This window comes from Salmo salar, chromosome ssa20 (genome assembly GCF_905237065.1).
Source record: "Salmo salar chromosome ssa20, Ssal_v3.1, whole genome shotgun sequence".
Classification (NCBI taxonomy): Eukaryota; Metazoa; Chordata; class Actinopteri; order Salmoniformes; family Salmonidae; genus Salmo; species Salmo salar.
In genome coordinates, this window is record NC_059461.1 from 44,632,629 (window position 1) to 44,654,265 (window position 21,637).

The window sequence follows — 21,637 nt, forward strand, 5'->3', positions numbered from 1 at the left end:
TAAATGGCTTTTTTTCTGGCTTGGCTTCCCCAGTGATTTTACCCACGCACCGCTACTGCGCTCTCGGAGTCCCAGAATACCCTAATTGTTTATATCCGTTCCTAAATCCAGAGCAGTTTGATTGAACTGCCTTGTAATACTGAAACACTACTTTACCCTAGCTAGTGTGCTAGTGACCATTTTGTTCAAAACTATACAATCTTTATTTTCCATTGAAATGTCTTTTTTTTATTTAACCTTTATTTAACTAGGCAAGCCAGTTAAGAACAAATTCTTATTTACAATGACAGCCTACTGGGGAACAGTGGGTTAACTGCCTTGTTAAGGGGCAGAATGACAGATTTTTACTTTGTCAGCTCGGGGAGTCGATCCAGCAACCTTTCAGGTTACTGGCCCAATGCTCTAACCAGTAGGCTACCTGCCACCCCAGTTATTTCAAAAGAGGCTGGAAGCCCCTCGGGTCAGCCCAGAGCAGTGCCCCGGAGCAGGTTAGTGGTGATGTGGCTTTTTCAAGGTCACAAATGGTACTAGGCACCTGAGATTCTGATACCAGCATCCCTCCAGTTGCAAGCTCACTCCCACTAGATATTTCCTCTGGCTAAAGAGGAACCTAATTATCAATTTTCTTGGAGAGACCCACCCAAGTAACACATGCAAACTGAGAGGTTGGAAGTACAGGATCAGCCACAGTGCAGCATCCTGGAGCAGTGTATGGGTTAAGTGCCTTGCTCAAGGGCAAAAGGTCAAGAGATGGCAGTGGCATCAAATTGTATTTGTCACATGTGCTGAGTACAACAGGTGTAGAATTTACAGTGAAATTGCTTACTTACAAGCCCTTAACCAACACTGCAGTTCAAGAAATAGAGTTATGAAAATATTTACTAAAGTTATTTATTTATTTTTTTAAACAGCAACACACGAAAATTACATACTAACGAGGCTATATACAGGGGGTAATGGCACCGAGTCAATGTGTAGGGGTACAGGTTAATCGAGGTAATCTAGGATACTGGGGTGTAATCATTAGTCCAAACAGTTACAAAATTGTTCAATTTAGTTCAGGTAGGTCCCTGCCTGTTTCGTTCCGTTTAAGAAACGTTTTACAGAATCGGCGTAATGTATACACCCCTGATGACAGCAACCCTCCAGTTGCAGCTGGCTTCATCAGATTTTTTCCCCTTCAGACCTCTAAACTCTAGGCTCCATGACGGCGCTAACAGAACATATAAACACTGACAAAGTGAAGAACCAGCATCATAGATTGATATGGATGTGGCATTGCCATCACTTAATATTTATCAAATAGAGGGCTATTGATCACAAAAATAGGTTAGTCATTGGCCATATGCCTACAGCCTTCTCGATCCTCACCAGAAAGCTATATCGAAATCAGGGATGGGCAACTCAGACCAGGGATAGGCCGGGGCCATTTTCACAAAATAACAGTCGGGGTCTCAACTTACTGTTGAGAGTTAGAATAATAGAATACACAAGGTGCAATTTCTAAATTTGGTTGTGCATTGCAATCACTCAATTAGCCCATATCAGCAAAAATAATTATGATTGGTAAATTAGTCTAGTGGCCAGCTATCTAAACTTGTAAGCATGATCGAATTACCGACTGGGTTGGCTCATTAATAATCAGTTATCATATTAAAAATGGCTAAATCTTCTCTCCGCCCCATGGCAAAATGTATTGAATTGCAGCAAACTTGCTAATAAAACGGCAAATTTTTCTCTATGCCCCATGAGAAAATGTGCAGAATTGTAGGAAATGAACTTTAAAACTTAAATTGTTTCACTTAGCTGTCATGAGGGGGGCTGCTAAAATGTTTTGCTGACAAGGTTTGAGGTGTATGGAGGTGGGTAGGCAGACACACAGCCACTGTGGCCCCTCATGACGAGTTCCGTTTTTTTTTTTGTGTCCCCACCCCATCAAAGTTGGCCATCCCTGATCTAAATCAATCTAGCCTACTTAAAATCAATAGAACCTTTTAAGATTATAAATAACAAATCAAATGAACCACCCCTCTTGAGTTTTGAGTGCCGAAAGTGCGCATGCGCTGAGATGCTTCTAACGCGAATTCTCCTCCAGCTCAGTTGCTGCAGTACTGTAGCGGTGTGGAGAGGGTAACCCGAAAGGACTAGGCTATATTGGGTCGGAAATAACAGTCGATGATTTTTGTTTATATAAAACAGAGGCAATCCATCGTTTATTAACCGTTTGGGCATTATAACATTCTTAACCATCTACGGTTTCTCATTTTGAACAACCCAAAGCCAACCATGTCGACCAAGGAGGAGACACCCGCCGCCGACGGAGACAAACCGCAGACGTCCTCCTGGAAAGATTCTATCTACAACCCACGAACAGGAGAGTTTATTGGCCGAACCGCTAAAAGCTGGGGTAAGAAACCGGGTTGTGACGAGATCTGATCGGGTTTGCATATTCAAACAATTAGATTTCCCATTGATGTGACAATTTATAGCCATACAAAGGCTCATTGACCGGATTTAATCGTTGATCAATGTGAATGCAGCCTTGGATGCAAATGTGTATAGTAATTTTGATCATTAAATAAATAGCCTGTTTTTTTAAGTAGGCCTACATACGGAGACGTTTGTTCGTTGTGATTTTCGCCGCAATAATGGCAACAGCCAATCAAAGTTGATCTAATGGGATCGGAATGTTTTTTTCCCCTCTGAAGGCACCTTCCCCCTTATAACCAAATATTTCTTACGGTCACTGATCTACTGAATTTATTTTACACATCAACTGCAATGGCTATAGCCTCGAATACATGGTTTCCTTATGTCCCTGGACTTAAAATATTGGAATAAATATTTTAAACTGTGTCCATTCATCATTTTTTCTCTCTCAATGTTTCCACACATGGCTCGAAATAGGCTTTTTTTTGCCCAGTTATTTGCGAGTTATTAACTATTAGGTCACTAGTGTGGGGGGATTACACTTTTTTTAAACCTATTTGTCATTTTTTTTAAATGACGGAGCCTAACAAGCCGAATCTAGGCTGCTTTAACTAGGTCAGTAGGCTAATATGTATCGGAATAAATCGCAATGGAATTAACAAACTGGGATTACAGCATTCTAGATATATCCAAATAATAATCGGCCTGTAGCCTTACCAACACTTCCCCAATTTCGTCCCCCTAATCAGTGCAATTAAACTGTTCTTAGAGTAACCTATAAAGCACCTTGTATCCTCTTGAGAAGCAGTCTCGCACGAGGCTGGCAAGGGATATGGGGCATGCATACACTGTTTCATCCTGTCATATCACCCTTCTTATTTCATTCATAGTAGGTATAGGCAGATTTTGTGTGGCTTAATTCTACAATAAACAATTGGAAAGTATTGTGACACACAGAACTGTGAAATGTAGTGGGTCTCCGGAATCTGGACGCTTCGTTGAGTTTCTGAAGGCATTGGATGATATAATTGTTCCAGGCTTTGATCTGATCCAGGTTAATTTGAAACTATGTTGCCAATAATGTCGATGGGTTATGGTTAGTGACACTTTGTTTCTGCAATACAGTAATAGAGCGAAGCTATTTCTCGGCCACTACTCGCGTGCAGTCAGTCATGCTATAATTTATTTATCATTCATAGAGTTCTACATCCTATCCTCCTCAAATTCTCAAGGTCAAATCAATTATCTCTCATTGGGCACAGCAGGCACACCATTTGTAGCCTACTGTCAATGATAAATAGTGGGGGTTGATCGCCTACGAGTTGCAGGGAGCATAAATCCATTTTAGATTTGAGAGCAATACTGAGCACATAAATGCAGACATACCTTAGCTCTGTTTTAAAGAAGAAGATTGCGTGTGTGCATGTGTTGGTGGGCACCTGTGTGTGATTATAATTGTGCAAGTTAACTGTGGCATAATTGTGCTCCTTTTGATTCCTTCTCAACACATGCCCTTGAATATGGTTGATACTCTAGTAGGCTACAAACATGGGAAAATGGTAGGCTTACTGATGCTGTGGGGGAGGTAGCGCTAGGCAACTCCTATGGTCTTATACCAGGTGTCTGGCATTGAGGAATAGGAGCAAAGACACTAGGCTTCAGTCAACACCTGTCATCCAGGACCTCTATACAAGGCGGTGTCAGAGGAAGGCCTAAAGAATTGTCAAATACTCCACCCACCTAAGCCGTAGACTGTTCTCTATGCCTCCACACTGAAAACGGTACCAGTGCACCAAGCCTGGAACCAACAGGACCCTGAACAGCTTCTACCCCCAAGCCATAACACTGCTAAACAAGGCTGCTATATAGCTAATCAAATGGCTACCTGGACTGCCTGCATTGATCCTTTTTTTCCCTCTCTTGCACTGACACACACACACACGCTGTTGCTAATTTCTATTATCGATCCTGTTGCCTAGTCACTTTACCTCTATGTATATGAACATACAGTTGAAGTCGGAAGTTTACATACACCTTAGCCAAATACATTTAAACTCCGTTTTCACAATTCCCGACATTTAATCCTAGTCAAAATTCCCAGTCTTAGGACAGTTAGGATCACCACTTTACTTTAAGAATGTGAAATATCAGAATAATAGTAAAGTGTTTTATTTAGTAGCATTGCCTTTAAATTGTTTAATTTGGGTCAAACCTTTCTGGTAGCCTTCCACAAGCTCCCCACAATAAGTTGGGTGAATTTTGTCCCATTCCTCCTGACAGAGCTGGTGTAACTGAGTCAGGTTTGTAGGCCTCCTTGATCGCACGCTTTTTTTTAGTCCTACCCACATATTTTCTATAGGATTGAGGTCAGGGCTTTGTGATGGCCACTCCAATACCTTGACTTGTTGTCTTTAAGCCATTTTGCCACAACTATGGAAGTATGCTTGGGGTCATTGTCCATTTGGAAGACCCATTTGCGACCAAGCTTTAACTTCCTGACTGATGTCTTGAGATGTTGCTTCAATATATCCACGTAATTTTCCTTCCTCATCATGCCATCTATTTTGTGAAGTGCACCACTCCCTCCTGCAGCAAAGCACCCCCACAACATGATGCTGCCACCGCCATGCTTCACGGTTGGGATGGTGTTCTTCGGCTTGCAAGCCTCCCCCTTTTTCCTCCAAACATAACGATGGTCATTATGGCCAAACAGTTCTATTTTTGTTTCAGCAGACCAGAGGACATTTCTCCAAAAAGTATGATCTTTGTCCCCATGTGCAGTTGCAAACCATAGTCTGGCTTTTTATGGTGGTTTTGGAGCAGTGGCTTTTTCCTTGCTGAGCGGCCATTCAGGTTATGTCGATATAGTACTCATTTTACTGTGGATATAGATACTTTTGTACCTGTTTCCTCCAGCATCTTCACAAGGTCCTTTGCTGTTGTTCTGGGATTGATTTGCACTTTTTGCACCAAAGTACGTTCATCTCTAGGAGACAGAACACGTCTCCTTCCTGAGCGGTATGATAGCTGTGTGGTACCATGGTGTTTATACTTGCGTACTATTGTTTGTACAGATGAACGTGGTACCTTTAGGCGTTTTTGAAATTGCTCCCAAGGATGAACCAGACTTGTGGAGGTCTACAATTTTTTTTTTTTCTGAGGTCTTGGCTGATTTCTTTTGATTTTCCCATGATGTCAGGCAAAGAGGCACTGAGTTTGAAGGTAGGCCTTGAAATACATACACAGGTACACCTCCAATTGACTCAAATGATTAGCCTATCAGAAGACATCATTTTCTGGAATTTTCCGAGCTGTTTAAAGGCACAGTCAGCATAGTGTATGTAAACGTCTGACCCACTGAAATTGTGATACAGTGAATTATAAGTGAAATAATCTGTCTAAACAATTGTTGGAAAAATTACTTGTGTCATGCACAAAGTAGATGTCCTAACCGACTTGCCAGAACTATAGTTTGTTAACAAGAAATTTGTGGAGTGGTTGAAAAACGAGTTTTAATGACTCCAACCTAAGTGTATGTAAACTTCTGACTTCAACTAAGTATCAAAAGTAAATGTAATTGCTCAAATATACTAAGTACAAGTATAAATAATTTCACATTCATTATACTAAGCAAACCAGACGGCACGATTTTCTTCTTTTTAAATTTACGCATAGCCAGGGGCACACTCCAACACTCAGACATAATTTACAAACAAAACATTCCTGTTTAGTGAGTTTGCCAGATAAGAGGCGGTAGAGATGACCAGAGATCTTGCTGTGTGTGAATTGGACCATTTTCCTGTCCTGCTAAGCATTTGAAATGTAAAGAGTACTTTTGGGTGGAAAATGTATGGAGTAAAAAAGTACATTATTTTCTTTAGAAATGTAGTGGAGTAAAAGTAAAAGTTGTCAAATATAAATTCTAAAGTACAGATACCCCAAAAAACTACTTAGGTAGTACTTTGAAGTACTTTACACCACTGATAGGGAGAGGGGGGAGAGGGATTGTTATTGAATAGATAAAAGGATTGGACTCGAGTTAAAGGGATACTTTGGTATTTTGTCTTTGCCTTTTTATCTACTTCCCCAGAGTCAGAAACTCGTGGATACCATTTTTATGTATCTGTATCCAGTATTAAGTAAGACAGTTTTGCGAGCCAACGCTAACTAGCATTAGCGCAGGGACTGGAAGTGTATGGGTATCTGCTAGCATGGTAGTAGATATCCATGAAGGAAGTTAGAGGTAGTTTTACGAGCTAATGCTAGAAGATACCCATAGACTTCCAGTCATTGCGCTAATGCTAGTTATTTTGGGATCATTGCCAAAATCCCAAAGTATCCCTTTAATATCCAGGTTGTGGCCGTCTTGCTCTCTCATTCCTCTCCATCTGCACAACTCTCTGGTTTATGTCCCTGTGGATTTGGGGCTACACTCAATCCAGACCTCGGAAGATCCACGTTATAGTGCGATTTGAAATGTAAAGGTAATTTCCGATTGAGCCGACATATGCAGCGTCAAAGATTGTCTATACACTGAGAAGATACAGGACTCTCCATTCTAACAATGGGAATAAATTAAGATTAAGATCACTTTATTTGTCAATTGTACACAAGGTCCAACCAAATTTTGACTTCTGCTTTAAACCAACCCCTCTGAAAGAAATGTCAGAAAAGGTGGAAGGCAGGTGGGAGGAGCCTGGAGCAGGCGGAAACATTTCAGCCAATGAGATTGCAGATATGCATGTTAGCCGGCACAAGTCTAATATAAAATGTGCATAAATGTATTTTGTCCCCCTACACCAAACGTGATCACGACACGCAGGTTAAAACAAACTCTGAACCAATTACATAAATTTGGGGACAGGTCGAAAAGCATTAAACATGTATGGCAATTTAGCTAGTTAGCTTGCACTTGCTAGCTAATTTGTCCTATTTAGCTAGCTTGCTGTTGCTAGCTAATTTGTCCTGGGATATAAACATTGAGTTATTTTACCTGAAATGCACAAGCTCCTCTACTCCACCAATTAATCCACACATAAAACGGCCAACCGAATCGTTTCTAGTCATCTCTCCTCCTTCCAGGCTTTTTCATCTTTGAACTTATATGGTGATTGGCATCTAAACTTTCATAGTATTACCACAACTACCGGCAAAACAGTTCGTCTTTCAATCACCCACGTGGGTATAACCAATGAGGAGATGGCACGTGGGTACCTGCTTCTATAAACCAATATGATGGGAGAGGCAGGACTTTCAGCGTGATCGGTGTCAGAAATAGAAAGGAGTTCTATTTTAGCCCTTGGCAACGCAGATGCTCGTTGGCGCGCGTGAGCAGTGTGGGTGCAATAATTGAATAACATGGATTTCTATGTTTATTTTGCGACGCGCGCAACGTGTCCGGTCTGGTCAGCATGTGAGTCACGTGGCTATGGCTTGCTATATAAAGCAAGCAGACAGGCATCGAGGCATTCAGCTACTGTTCGATTGAACGTTAGTGGGCAAAATGAGTGACCTAAGCGACTTTGCGCGTGATATGATCGTCGGTAACAGGCATCAAAACTATGAGTTTGACACCCATGATTTAAAAAAATGAACATCTTCTGTCCCAGTGTCCATTGGCGTTTTAGAGGGAGATGCGCTTTCCATGTCTATATTAAGGTTTTGTGAGGGAGCTAGAGGAGACATGGGGACATCTCAATAGTGTAAAGTGACTTTCTTGCCTTGTCTCCTCTCCTATATCTACACCAGTGGAGGCTGGTGACTTTAACATTCTTGGAGGATGTGAGACCCACAGTATAGGCGCGAACCACATAAAGACGACAAAGTGCTTTAAAAAAATCGTTAGACGAATGATTATGGGGAATGGGAATGAGAGGGTTACTTACAGTGTTGGGAAGGGATCACAGCAGTGATTTGAATTAGGGTATGAGGTATGACTTGGTGTTCAGAGGCTTGACTTCATTGCAAGACAAGGGTTGAGGTGTTCAGTTTTATATCACAAATTTTAGATGTGTAAATATTTTGAACATCAGAGCAATCTTGAGGGAATTCTATTTGAGTCAGAAAAGGATATTCATATGAAAGGTTAGCTATACAAAACATGGCAGAGAGCCTATATTGCAATTGCACTTGAAGAAATTTTCAAAGTTCTTAATGTTCCGTGTTGACTGACCTTCATGCCTTAAAGTATTGATGGACTGTCATTTCTCTTTGCTTATTTGAGCTGTTCTTGCCATAATATGGACTTGGTCTGTTACCAAAGGTCTATTTTCTGTATACCACCCCTACCTTGTCACAACACAACTAATTGGCTCAAACGCATTAAAGAAGGACAGAAATTCCACAAATGAACTTTTAACAAGGCACACCTGTTAATTGAAATGCATTCCAGGTGACTACCTCATGAAGCTGGTTGAGAGAATGCCAAGAGTGTGCAAAGCTGCCATCAAGGCAAAGGGTGGCTACTTTGAAGAATATAAATATAATTTGTTTCACACTGTTTTGGTTACTATATGATTCCATGGGTGTTATTTCATAGTTTTGATGTCTTCACTATTATTCTACAATGTAGAAACTTTTGACTGGTACTCTAGGTCTGGGCAGGTCTGTGATGTAGTTGATGTTTGTGTGATGTTTGTATGTATTTAAATAAACAAATGATTGTGTATGTGATTGACTCTACATACAGTAATGAGAGAACATTGACAGGGCTAGTCACAGTGCTTGGAGAGGAAACATTCAATGTACCAGTGGACGAGGGCACATGAGACATGGCTTCAGTTCATGACAGAAGAGTTGACACTGGTAGTGGAGTGGTGGTCATCACCTCTTCATCAGGGAACAGGAGGGTACTTAACTGTAAGTACAAATCGCAGATACGTTCCATTACAGCAACACCATCATAGGTTTGAGCAACAAGTTTCTCCATGAAGTTAGACTCCGACATCTCCGATGTAACCAAGTCGAACACAGATTGCGCATCTCATCCACTTTACATATCAAAGTAGCCCAAGAAACACCCTGATCATCGCTTACGTGCGTTTTGTCGTAGGTACTACACTGCGTACATTTTGTGTAAGCCCATTAGGCTACTTATTTGTTGTCATTAAATGTCCTTAATAATAAAAGGAAAATACTTTGGGTGTTCGCACAATAGCGTGGGCTATCCTACACAATTGCGCACGGTAGCCTAGACGCAGTTTCCAGTAAGACGCACAGAAACATATGAAAACATGAACTGATTACCTTGATGCTTTCTCTGTTAAATCTTCTAGACCCTGCTGTAAATCAAGCAGACAATGGCAGATCATTTTAAATGTAGGGGTATTGAATTGGATCTAACCAACTGTCTTCACTGTTGCAACGAATGAGAAATCAAAATATCCTGGACATTCTTCCGAACATCTTTTTCCCGCACTGGCTGTTTTTGCATGTTGTGCTATAAGCCTATCACAACAGCTGTTTGTCAGAAAAATATTTCCTGCATCGGCTGATGATGGTTGACAACATCACTAGGTCTAACTAAACAGCTGGATACCAAATGCGCACGGAAGAAGTAGGTCTATTAGCCTACGTGTATCCCATTGCAGAACCATGCAAGTTAGGGGACTCTTGTCGGTTAGAACCATTCAATTTTGCAATTGCATACATTTTGGATTTGTGTCCCATGAATACAGTTTTTCACGGCGTAGCCTGAAATATCAATATGAACATTTGATAAAGCGGTGCTGCCGTTTAGTAACGCACCATCACATACAGTGCCTTCAGAAAGTATTCATAACTCTTGACCTTTTCGACATCGTGTGTTACAGCTTGGATTTAAAATTGATTACATTGAGATGTTGTGTTATAGTACTGGCTTACACACAATACAGATAATGTCAAAGTGGAATTATGTTTTTAGAAATGTTTACAAATTAATTTAAAAAAATGAAAAACTGAGTCAATAAGTATTCAAACCTTTTGCTATTTGCAAGCCTAAATAAGTCCAGGAGTAAACATTTGCTTAAGTTGCATGGGCTCACTCTGTGTGCAATAATAGTGTTTAACATGATTTTTGTACCCCACACAGAATTATCTGGAAGGTCCCTCAGTCAAGCAGTGAATTTCAAACACAGATTCAACCACTTAGACCAGGGAGGTTTTCCAATGCCTCACTAATAAGGGCACCTATTGGTAGATGCCTAGATGGGTAAAACAAAAAGAAGCATACATTGAATATCCTTTTGAGCATGGTGAAGTTATTAATTACACTTTGGATGGTGTATCAATGCACCCAGTCACAACAAAGATACAGGCGTCCTTCCTAACTCAGTTGCCGGATTTTGAAGGAAACAGCTCAGGGATTTTACCATGAGGCCAATGGTGACTTGAAAACAGTTAGAGTTTAATGGCTGTGATAGAAGAACATTGAGGTTACTCCACAATACTAACCTAAATGAAAGAGTGAAAAGAAGGAAACCCTGCACAGAATAAAAAATATTCCAAAACATGCATCCTGTTTGCAATAAGGCACAAAACAACTTGGCAAAGAACTGAATGTCCTGAATACAAAGCGTTATTTTTGGAGCAAACACAACACATCACTGAGTACCATGCTATATGCCAGCACGCATCTTTCTCATGTCAGTTAGTCATGTGAGAGGTTCGACGCGGTCTAAATAACTTAACTGTCTTTAAAGAGAAGGGCGGGCTGCACATTGATCCTGCTGGTCTGATTGGATAGAGTGAAGCTGTATTTCTCCATCCACTTGCTTCATAATTTCCTTGCATGTTTTCGGAATGATCATTTAGATTGCTGCTGCCTGCTACTATGATAAATCACATGGCAAGGGCGTTTGCTATCAAGCTGTCAATATCTAACAAGCAGAGCAAGGGTAGGGGGAAAAGATGAAATGCTGATGCTCATTCTGACTGAGTGACAGCAAACTTGGCTGCCAGCTGCAAATTGAGGACACACAGAGACACTCACACACCCCTCTGCACGTTGCTCCTAATCTGCAGCGTTTTTGCAGTGAGAAGGTGCAGGGAAGTATTTTGCACACACCTATTTAAGCATATTAAAACACTTCCGGTTTTTTTTTCAGATCACGAGTATCATCCGATTCGGCTATCAACTGTCAATGTACAGATACGAATACGAGTATGGCCATGTCGGTACACTCCTAGTATTTTCGTTAGTCGTTATGATTCTTATTTTATCACACATGCACAGCATACAGATATGAGCCCAGTTTAACCAGAAAATCTGTCAGACAGAGCAAGAGCTGCTGCTATACCTTGCTGTTGGAGTGAAACGTGATTTTTTTCAACCTAACCATTGCGCAACAAATCTAAATGAAATGACGTGAACTTTTTTTTGATAGCCACAATTATAAATAGCTATTTTTATTTCTCAACTGGTAATTGAAGTGCACTTCCCATTCACCATTAAAGTGCATATAACGGTGGGCATACTTGAGCACATGGCACAGCACTTTTTTTGTATGTAGTTTATGGCTACTGAATGTATGCATTTGGGATCTATAGTCCCACAACTGTCCCAGAGTTTGTTTGGAATAGACTATCTTTCTCGCACCTAATGGCAAGCTGACCAATAGAATAGGCCAAGTTTCTACCATGGGGAATAATATATTGATATAGACCAGGGGTGTCAAACTGATTCCACGGAGGCCCGAGTGTGTGCGGGTTTATGGTTTTTACTTTCAGTTAAGACCTAGACAACCAGGTGAGGGGATGTCCTTACTAATTAGTGACCTTAATTCATTCATCAAGTACAAGGGTGGAGCGAAAAACCCACAGACATTCGGCCCTCCGTGGAATCAGTTTGACACGTGATATAGACATTTTTTTATATAATTTGCTTGTTGGCAGAAAAACTACATGTGGACAGTTATTCAAACATTTTCAAATGCGCCAATTTTCAATATAATCCACAATCTAGAGGAATAGCTGATATCAGGGGCGGAAATCCCGGGGGGGACACGACCCCCCCATCCTTGGAAAAATATGATTTGTCCCCCCCAATATATCACTGAAACATAACTATGTAATTTAAATAATATTAATAATACGCAATGAAAGCAATTGCGCTGATTATAGACACTTAATAGCGCGTTTTTAAGTTTCAAAAGATTGCGACCCCCCCTCGCCCTTTGCCTCACAATGGTTTGATCCACTGCCAGTTCCTTAGCTTGCTACGTAACTGCCATGAGGTTCATCCAGTCAATCGCGCACACACACACTTGCTGAATATGCAGAGCTAGCGCGCAAATATTAACTATTAAGCTAGCTAGTACCTATTCCATTTATGTGGTGTCGTCAAAGATGGAATCAGCATGCAGATGATGTAAGTTAGTGCTTCAAAGTCCCTGTGATAAGGTTAGCGATAAACTGAAGTCCAAACTGAACAGAACTACACTCTCATCTACCATTGTCTTAAATATATTTAATGGTCTCGTTGCAAAAGCTAAATTGTCGCAAGGGAACTTTTATTTATTTATTTTATTTCACCTTTATTTAACCCGGGTAGCAAAGATTATAGCAAACACCACTGAAACTGAATTGGTGCTCGCTAGCTTTGCAAATTCAGCTATTGTTGGAAGCCAGCCAATATGAAACAAACTATTAAAATTACAAAAGGTTGCAGCATATGTTGTGTAAATGGTGAACTCATACAGCTGTCAACTCTTGTCATTTTAATCCGTTTCACATTTGCTAGCTACCTTTTAGATTGAAGCCCATATAGAATGATTGAAGATGATAGAAGCCCATCTCCTACTGTAAATAACCTACACACTGTGTGTGTAGCCAGCCAGGTAGAAAAATGGCAGAAAAATAAAAGACGGACATCAGAGTATTTTTCAATACACCAAAACGCATAGTAAGAACCCTAGTAGCCTAATATCTCAAAGACTAGTTGATAAAATGTTCATAAGAAAGAAATTAAATTCTAATGGAAATGTTTCACAATGATGTCATTAGGCAGAGCAGGCAACAGATGGCACACAGACAGCAGAGTTGGGGACAGACTGGCAGAGACAGGGAGTCTCTGGTAAGTTTGTTGAGTCTTTGTTTGGCAACATTATGAAAGGTTCTCAATTTTTTTGACTTGTAAAATAGGAACATAATTGGAAAATGCCATGGATACCCCCACTCTCAACTTAAACTGGTGACTGAACTAAGATTTGTTAAAGGCAATGGTATTGCTGTTGTGATTAGTTGTGTAGTTTTGGTTACCGGTTGTTAGTAGTACGGCAAACACCTTATTTCTTTGGTTCCTCAATATACATTTACCATATTACAATGTACAGCACTACTTTTGGTGTCCCCCTCAGGAATTGCTCTTGAGAAAATTTCATGTAATTGTCCCCTCCAAAGTGGATATCAGATTTTCGCCCCTGGCTGATATGCTGTGGAGAGGCCAAGTGCATCGTTGCACATGAAAGAACAGTGAAGACACAGCTCAAAAAGCTACCCTATTGATCTAGTTTAGGGACAATACAATTATTCTACGTAGACTAGCCTATAACACCACGATCCAATGAGTAATTGTATTGTTGTTTTCAATTCAGTACAATTCTACTCGAGGCTGTAAACTGCAGTGAAAACGTCATTTGAATAATGGGGCAAAAACCCTGTCATTTGAACGTTTTGGATCAGTTGTGGGTCGACTCTCAAAAGATTCTAGAAAGGTACAGTAGCATGAGAGTCTGGCTGTATTTTTACTTCTGATGCACTGTCTGTTGCCCATCATCATTCTCCGAAGTCATCCTGTGCTCCTAAATATTTGTCATTTAACTTTTAAAATGTATTTATTGTGTGGCATAAACACAACTAGTCACAATGTTTTAATCTGATCAGGCTACTTCAAAAGTCTCCTGTAGGCTACCTGCGCATGTTAATTCACTCCAATATAACCTCAGCATCCAAACTGCGCAACGGCCATTCGATTAATGGAAATAGACATCTGTTACAAAACACCGAAAGGTTTAATGACATTCGGAGATTGTCAAACCAAGCCTTCGATGCTAAGTAGGGAGGGATGTATTTTCTCTTTGTCGAGATTGACGTACTTGATTGTTGTGACGAAAACGCAAACCATGATGATAAGCGCTCAAATCGGCAACCGGTATGCGTTGCTTATTGGTTGAGTGTTGTGCATTGGCACAGAAACCTGTTAGTGGAAATTCGTTGCATATATTTAATTATAAAAATAGAATAAAAATGTGAAAATGTGATTTTCCCCCTAGCTGATTGTCTGCAGCCGGCTCTGATCGCAGTGTATTGGGACAGGCAGGGAGAATGAGTTTGGACTGGATTAGGTTTTAAGGTTAAAGGGGAAGGGCTGGTTTGAGTCACAGGCCTGGTATGAACATGGAAATAAATGACCTATGATGCATGAACCGGGCTGGTGTGTGAGAGACTTGGTGTGTGTGTAATTGCATATTTGTGTTCCTCTATGTGCGCGTGTATGTTGACATGGGTGCGTGGGAAAAGTAAGGACAACACCAAGGCCTGTGGTGAAACCATTCACTCATGCCTGTCACTTTACAGAAGTTAAAAAACTTTCCCAAAGAACTGTCTGATTGCCCACCACGTGTTCTTGTCATTGCTTGGGCTCTGTAATGTACACCTCCACACCCCTGGTCCCCACCTCCTCTGGGACACATTCCCACAACTCACCCCTAGTCCACACACACACCTGATCTTCACTCCTCCTGACACACACACACACACACACACACACACACACACACACCACCCCTAGTCTTCACTTTCCCTGGGACACCCACCACACCCCTACTCCCCAGCCCCTCTGACCCTCTCCTTTGGGTATTAATAACCCCCATGACCCACCACTGAAGAGGGTCACAGCCACGCGAAGGTATGTGGTTGACAAGGTTCAGTTACAGGCGACCAAGTAAAAAACGTGAACAGTGGAAAAGATGAGTGGAAGGGTCTGGAACCATTGGCCTGGACAAAGATTAATTAAAGACATTTAAAAAAAATGCACTCATTTAAACTTTTGACATGTATGAAATGTCAGACAAATTACAGATAGCCCATCTGACATCTCTGTGGTCCATCAATGTAAAAGGCTCTATCCGTTTTTGACAAAAATGCAAACAGTCTGTCTGAAGTAATGTGGCCTAAGGATGGCAGTAGGATTGAATGTTTTCCCTGTATTTTACAATTGTTCCATCCCGAGAATAAATCACTCTTCTCCCAGGTAACCCGTTATTTCCTGCCAAAACCGGTGTCATTCAAAAGCATTATAAATCATATAAATATGTCTAGATTTGATTATTGCTTTGATCAGCATGACAATTAAAACCTGATGCTACCTGAGCCTGATGAGCCATGTATTAAATACATTTATGAGCCCTACATTAATGACATTTAATGAGCCCAAGCCCCAAAAAGCCCAAATGATTGTGCCATTATCCAATATATATATATATATATATATATATATATGATTTAGGCTACTGCACATTCCGCACAACAGAAAAGCCCATAGAGGTAGCTAGCTATATGCTCTCTTGGGTAAATAAATGGAACTAGCTCCAGTAGGTTAATCGTATTGAGTGTGAACTGTATTACTGTATTGTATTTTAAGAACTGGAATTAGGCACATCTTTCAAACCATTATAAACCAGAAGAGAACGTGATTCTGGTGCAGCACATGCGGCCTACAAGTACAGGCTAGCAATTTTAATTTGAAAATATAATAGGGCCCATTGGTATAATTAGTAGGCTGATGCATACTGTATATACAGTACCTTTAATAATATTTCCCCCAATGTTATTAACCTAGCTCCTCTTTCTCTCTCTCTGTTTTATTACTTTCTTGCTTTCAACAGGTAAATGAAATAAGTTCCATTCTCCCCATCTTTCTCCCCATCTTCATCCCTAATGACATCCTTGAATAATATAGGACTAGAATTAGATGCAGAAGGCTTTCACTTCTCTTCATAAAGATTGAATGGTTATGGGCCTGAATAAATAACTGCTATAGCCTTTCTCCATCGCATGTTTGCGTTCGTTTCAATCTAGCTGTGAGTTCTATTGGCTGCTGTATTCAACATTCAGTGAAAAAGAGCTTGCAACCCTCTTCAAATAGTCTATTGGTATAAGAAATGTAAAAAATAAATTTAAAAAAGATGTCCGTCAAGCTATTCTAGTCTAGTTTTTCTGCATGGGACTCCAAGAGCTAAGGAGCGTTTTTTACGGAGAGGCCAGCAGAGCACAGGTGCTTGCATATTGCACAAGAGACAGAGGCTTTATGTTAGAAGCTTATTATGCATAACCCATAATTAATTAGCTAAATATAAGCCTAATACTGCATTGAATTAATTACCTGAAAGAAGTAGGTAGGACATCTATATATTGGGCTATTTATCGATCTAGAACAGGATTATCTATTTTGGATGCAATTTTAATGGAGTTGATGGAGAGAGAGAACACTGTGAGAGAGTGCTCACACGTGCACTGATTTAAAGCAACGAAAAAGACCGATGTAAATGGGTAAATTAGATGCGCATTCTGTTTTATATTACTGTAGCATAGGCTATGCTGCAGCAAATATAGGCCATGATAAGATGATAGGTCTACATGCATTGTGAACTGAGCTCCATACTGAGATGGGCTGTCTGTCCCCACCATGAGCGATGATTCATCATGCAGAGGCCGTAGAGAAGCCTGATTTTGACATAACATTTCATTTAACATTTGGATTTCACACAGTGCTGTTCCTAAAAATAATTTTACGTTTCTCGCACTTATTTATCCCGGGAAAAGGGTATGGTTTTGGGCGGTAAATCCCGGTAAATCTCGGTAATCAGGTTACCGCCATTCAACCGTAGAAGGCAGTGATTAATGAATGAGTGCAGTAGTGCTCCCAAAGTCATGGTGTTAATGGGGAGTCGGGACAAAGGAGACTGTGTAAGAGAGTTGGGAGGTGAGGAGAGTCTGTCAGGGTGAGGGGAGCAGGATTATGTGTGAGAGAGTAGGGAGGTGAGGAGGAGAGACTTGGAGCGGAGGAAGTTGATTGAGAGTGGCGCAGTTTGCTGCAAGGTGAATAAGTGTGAGTGTAGTGGAGAGGAGTGGGAGAACTTTGAGACAGGGACCGAGGGAATAGGTGGAGAGCATACTTCGAGGTCATGGTATTAAATGAAGGGAGGTTTTGTTTCTCCCAAAGTGTGCACTTGTTCACTTCCCTTAAAAAGAACGGATCTGGTATAAGAAATGTGTTGGAAACTCTGTCTATCATATGATTACACCAATCCAATGTGTGCACAATACAGTCTTGGGGCGAAAGGACATATTTAGACGCAGGGAATGAACTGTGCAGTATGCGGGTAGGATTCGATAAGGCTAGTGGGAGTACTGACCAGAAGGAATGGAGGAGACAGAAGTGCTGCTGTTGCAGTGTTCAATTAATGTGGATGGCAGTGAGTGTAGGAGGAGTGTGTGGGTCAGAGTTGTGGACAGAACTGCTGGAATTTGAGTAGCTAAAAGGGATACCTTGCAATCTCAGTGCGCAGGAGCTTCTTGTCTTTTAAAAGGACCGTACGTAGGGCATGGGTGTTTTTCCCGATTGCATGGCCTGACCAGGAAAAAAATCAAATCAAGTTGATTTTAAGTGTAGTCTCAACACTTTACAAAATGAGGCAATTGCAAACACAGCTGGTCACAAAAAACTCCTGGCCCTAACCATGAGAGCAACATACTCCCATGAGGAAAGCTAGAAAGTGGGTAGGGTTAGGTTTAGGCATACTAGTGATTTGGTTAGATAACGGATCAGGTAAGAAGAGAATGGAGGCACCGCCATCAGAACCCCTAATGAATATGAACCTCCCTTCGCCCACTGATCCTTGCCTCCTCTATCCATTCCACTGCAGACTGATGGTTGATTGATACAAGCCCAGGATCGATGCTTGAGCAACTGCAGAGCCGACGCTAGTCAACAGCAGCCCAGAGAGCAGAGCTGCGTCCGAGAAGGCACCCTATTCCTTATATATATACAGTCCATTTGGAAAGTATACAGACCCCTTGACTTTTTCCACATTTTGTTAAGTCACAGCCTTATTCTAAAATGGATAAAATAGAATAAGATCCTCATCAATCTACACACAATACCCCATAATGACAAAGCGAAAACAGGTTTTTAGAAATGTTAGCATAAAAATGTCAGAAATACCTTACTTACATAAGTATTCAGACTCTTTGCTATGAGACTCGAAAAGATGTCTCTACAACTTGATTGGAGTCCACCTGTTGTAAATTCAATTGATTGGACATGATTTGGAAAGGCACACACCTCTCAATATAAGGTTTACAGTGCATGTCAGAGCAAAAACCAAGGCATGAGGTCGAAGGAATTGTCCGTAGAGCTCCAAGACAGGATTGTGTCGAGGCACAGATCTGGGGAAGGGTACCAAAACATGTCTGCAGCATTGAAGGTCCCCAAGAACACAGTAGCCTCCATCATTCTTAAATGGAAGATGTTTGGAACCACCAAGATTCTTCCTAGAGCTGGCCGCCCGGGCCAAACTGAGCAATCGGGAGACCCACATGACAGGCTGCTTGGAGTTTGCCAAAAGGCACCTAAAGACTCTCAAACCATGAGAAACAAGATTCTCTGGTCTGATGGAACCAAGATTGAACTGGTTGGCCTGAGTGCCAAGCTTCACGTCTGGAGGAAACCTGGTACCATCCATACGGTGAAGCATGGTGGCAGCATCATGCTGCGGGGATGTTTTTCAGCAGCAGGGACTGGGAGACTTGTCAGGATTGAGGGAAAGATTAACGGAGCAAAGTACACAGAGATCCTTGGTGAAAACTTGCTTCAGAGCGCTCAGGACATCAGACTGAGCCAAAGTTCACCTTCCAACAGGACAATGACCCAAAGGACGCAGCCAAGACAATGCAGGAGTGGCTTCGGGAGACAAGTCTCTGAATGTCCTTGACTGGCATAGACAGAACCCGGAACGATCAAGCATCTCTAGAGAGACCTGAAAATAGCTGTGCAGCAACACTTCCCATCCAACCTGACAGAGCTTGAGAGCATCTGCAGAGAAGAATAGGAGAAACTCCCCAAATACAGGTGTGCCAAGCTTGTAGCGTCATACCCAAGAAGACTCAAGGTTGTAATCGCTGCTAAAGGTGCTTCAACAAAGTACTGAGTAAAGGGTCTGAATACTTATGTAAATGTAATATTTTTATTTTTTTATACATTTGCAAAAAAAAAAAAAAGGTTTTGCTTTGTCATTGTGGGTTATTGTGTGTAGATTGATGAGGGGGAAACAATTTAATCAATTTTAGAATAAGGCTTTAACGTAACAAAATGTGGAGAAATGTCCTCTGGTCTGAACTGTTTGGCCATAATGACCATCGTTATGTTTGGAGGAAAAAGGAGGAGGCTAGCAAGCCAAAGAACACCACCCCAACCGTAAAGCATGGGGGTGGCAGCATCATGTCGTGGGGGTGCTTTACTGCAGGAGGGACTGGTGCACTTCACAAAATAGATAATCCTGCGGTAGGAAAATTATGTGGATATATTGAAGCAACATCTCAAGACTTCAGTCCGGAAGTTAAAGCATGGTCGCAAATGGGTCTTCCAAATGGACACTGACCCCAAGCATACTTCCAAAGTTGTGGCAAAATGGCATAAGGACAAGAAGTCAAGGTATTGGAGTGGCCATCACAAAGCACTGACCTCAAACCTATAGAACATTTGTGGGCAGAACTGAAAAAGCTTGTGCGAGCAAGGAGGCCTACAAACCTGACTCAGTTACACCAGCTCTGTCAGGAGGAATGGGCCAAAATTCACCGAACGTATTGTGGGAAGCTTGTGGAAGGCTACCCGAAACAACATTTGACCCAAGTTAAACAATTTAAAGGCAATGCTAACAAATACTAATTGAGTGTATGTAAACTTCTGACGCACTGGGAATGTGATGAAAGAAATAAAAGCTGAAATAAATCATTCTCTCAACTATTATTCTGACATTTCACATTCTTAAAATAAAGTGATGATCCTAACTGACCTAAGACAGGGAATTGTTACTAGGATTAAATGTTAGGAATTCTGAAAAACTGAGTTTAAATGTACTTGGCTAAGGTGTATGTAAACTTCCGACTTCAACTGTATGTAGTGCTCTACTTTTGTCCGGAGTTCAGGCTTTGGTCAAAACATTGTGCACTATATAGGGAATTGGGTGCCATTTGGGATGGAGGCCAGGCTTTCTGAAAGGTCACACTGCTATTATGAGGAGATAAAAGCACTTGGCATCCCAGTCTTGGGTCTCAGTCCTAATGACCAATGGCTTTCCATTGGAAATGGTTTTCTAATGCTGGCTTTTTTTTTTGGGGGGGGGAGTGGTGTGACTGCCTACATAATGACAGTGCTCCATGAGGATGTGTTGGAGTGTCAATCCCAATTACAGTTTAAGCATCAAAAGTGGTCCAATGGATTTCTGGCGTTTTGTTAAGACATTAAAAAAATAGAGTTCTATCTGATACATTTTACATGACCCAGCCATCTAAAGCTGTGTGTGTGTGTGTGTGTGTGTGTGTGTGTGTGTGTGTGTGTGTGTGTGTGTGTGCGTTCATGCATGCGTGCGTTTGTCAGTCTTGCACTAACGCTGGGGTATATGATGGATGTGATAATGCATGCATGTGTGCGTCCATATTTGTGTGTGTCTGTACATATCCATATGTGTGTGAGTGGCTCCATATTCGTGTGTGTGTGTGGCTCTAATCCATCTGACGCTCCCTACCCAGCTCCTCTTCCTCAGGCCAGTGCTGTGCCGTCACTTATCTATCCTCCCCCACATCCTATTTATAAACGCACAGTTTACCTCAGAGACTTCAGGAAAGAAGCAATGCATCTATAATTAAACTGAAGCTCTCTATCTTTTTCTCTCGCACACATCTCGATCCATCCATATCTTGTTTTCCCATCATCCTGTCTTCTCTTTATACGATATATCTTTGAATGTATTTACATTTGTTTTTTGGTCTATCTAGGCTACATCGCTCTCTGTCCTATATAGAACTGTATCCTTACACGTCCTTATGAAGATCTCTCTGTAGCTCATTTGACCGTTTTGTGCCTTTCTCACCCCCACTATTTTCACCTGTTTCTCTTTCATTTTGTATATCCTTTTTCTTTGTATTCCCCTCTCTTTCTCTGTTTGTA

At 41.2% G+C, this 21,637-nt stretch overlaps 1 protein-coding gene across 1 annotated transcript in view; it reads left to right on the top strand.

Moving 5' to 3' along the window:
- Positions 1-2,074: 2,074 nt before the first annotated feature.
- atp1b3b (ATPase Na+/K+ transporting subunit beta 3b) overlaps positions 2,075-21,637 on the top strand; it is a 31,362-nt gene continuing 11,799 nt past the window's right edge. Inside the window, exon 1 of the mRNA XM_014161967.2 lies at positions 2,075-2,407. Coding sequence (XP_014017442.1) covers positions 2,287-2,407 — 121 coding nt within the window. The 5' untranslated portion in view covers positions 2,075-2,286. The remainder of the gene's footprint in view (positions 2,408-21,637) is intronic.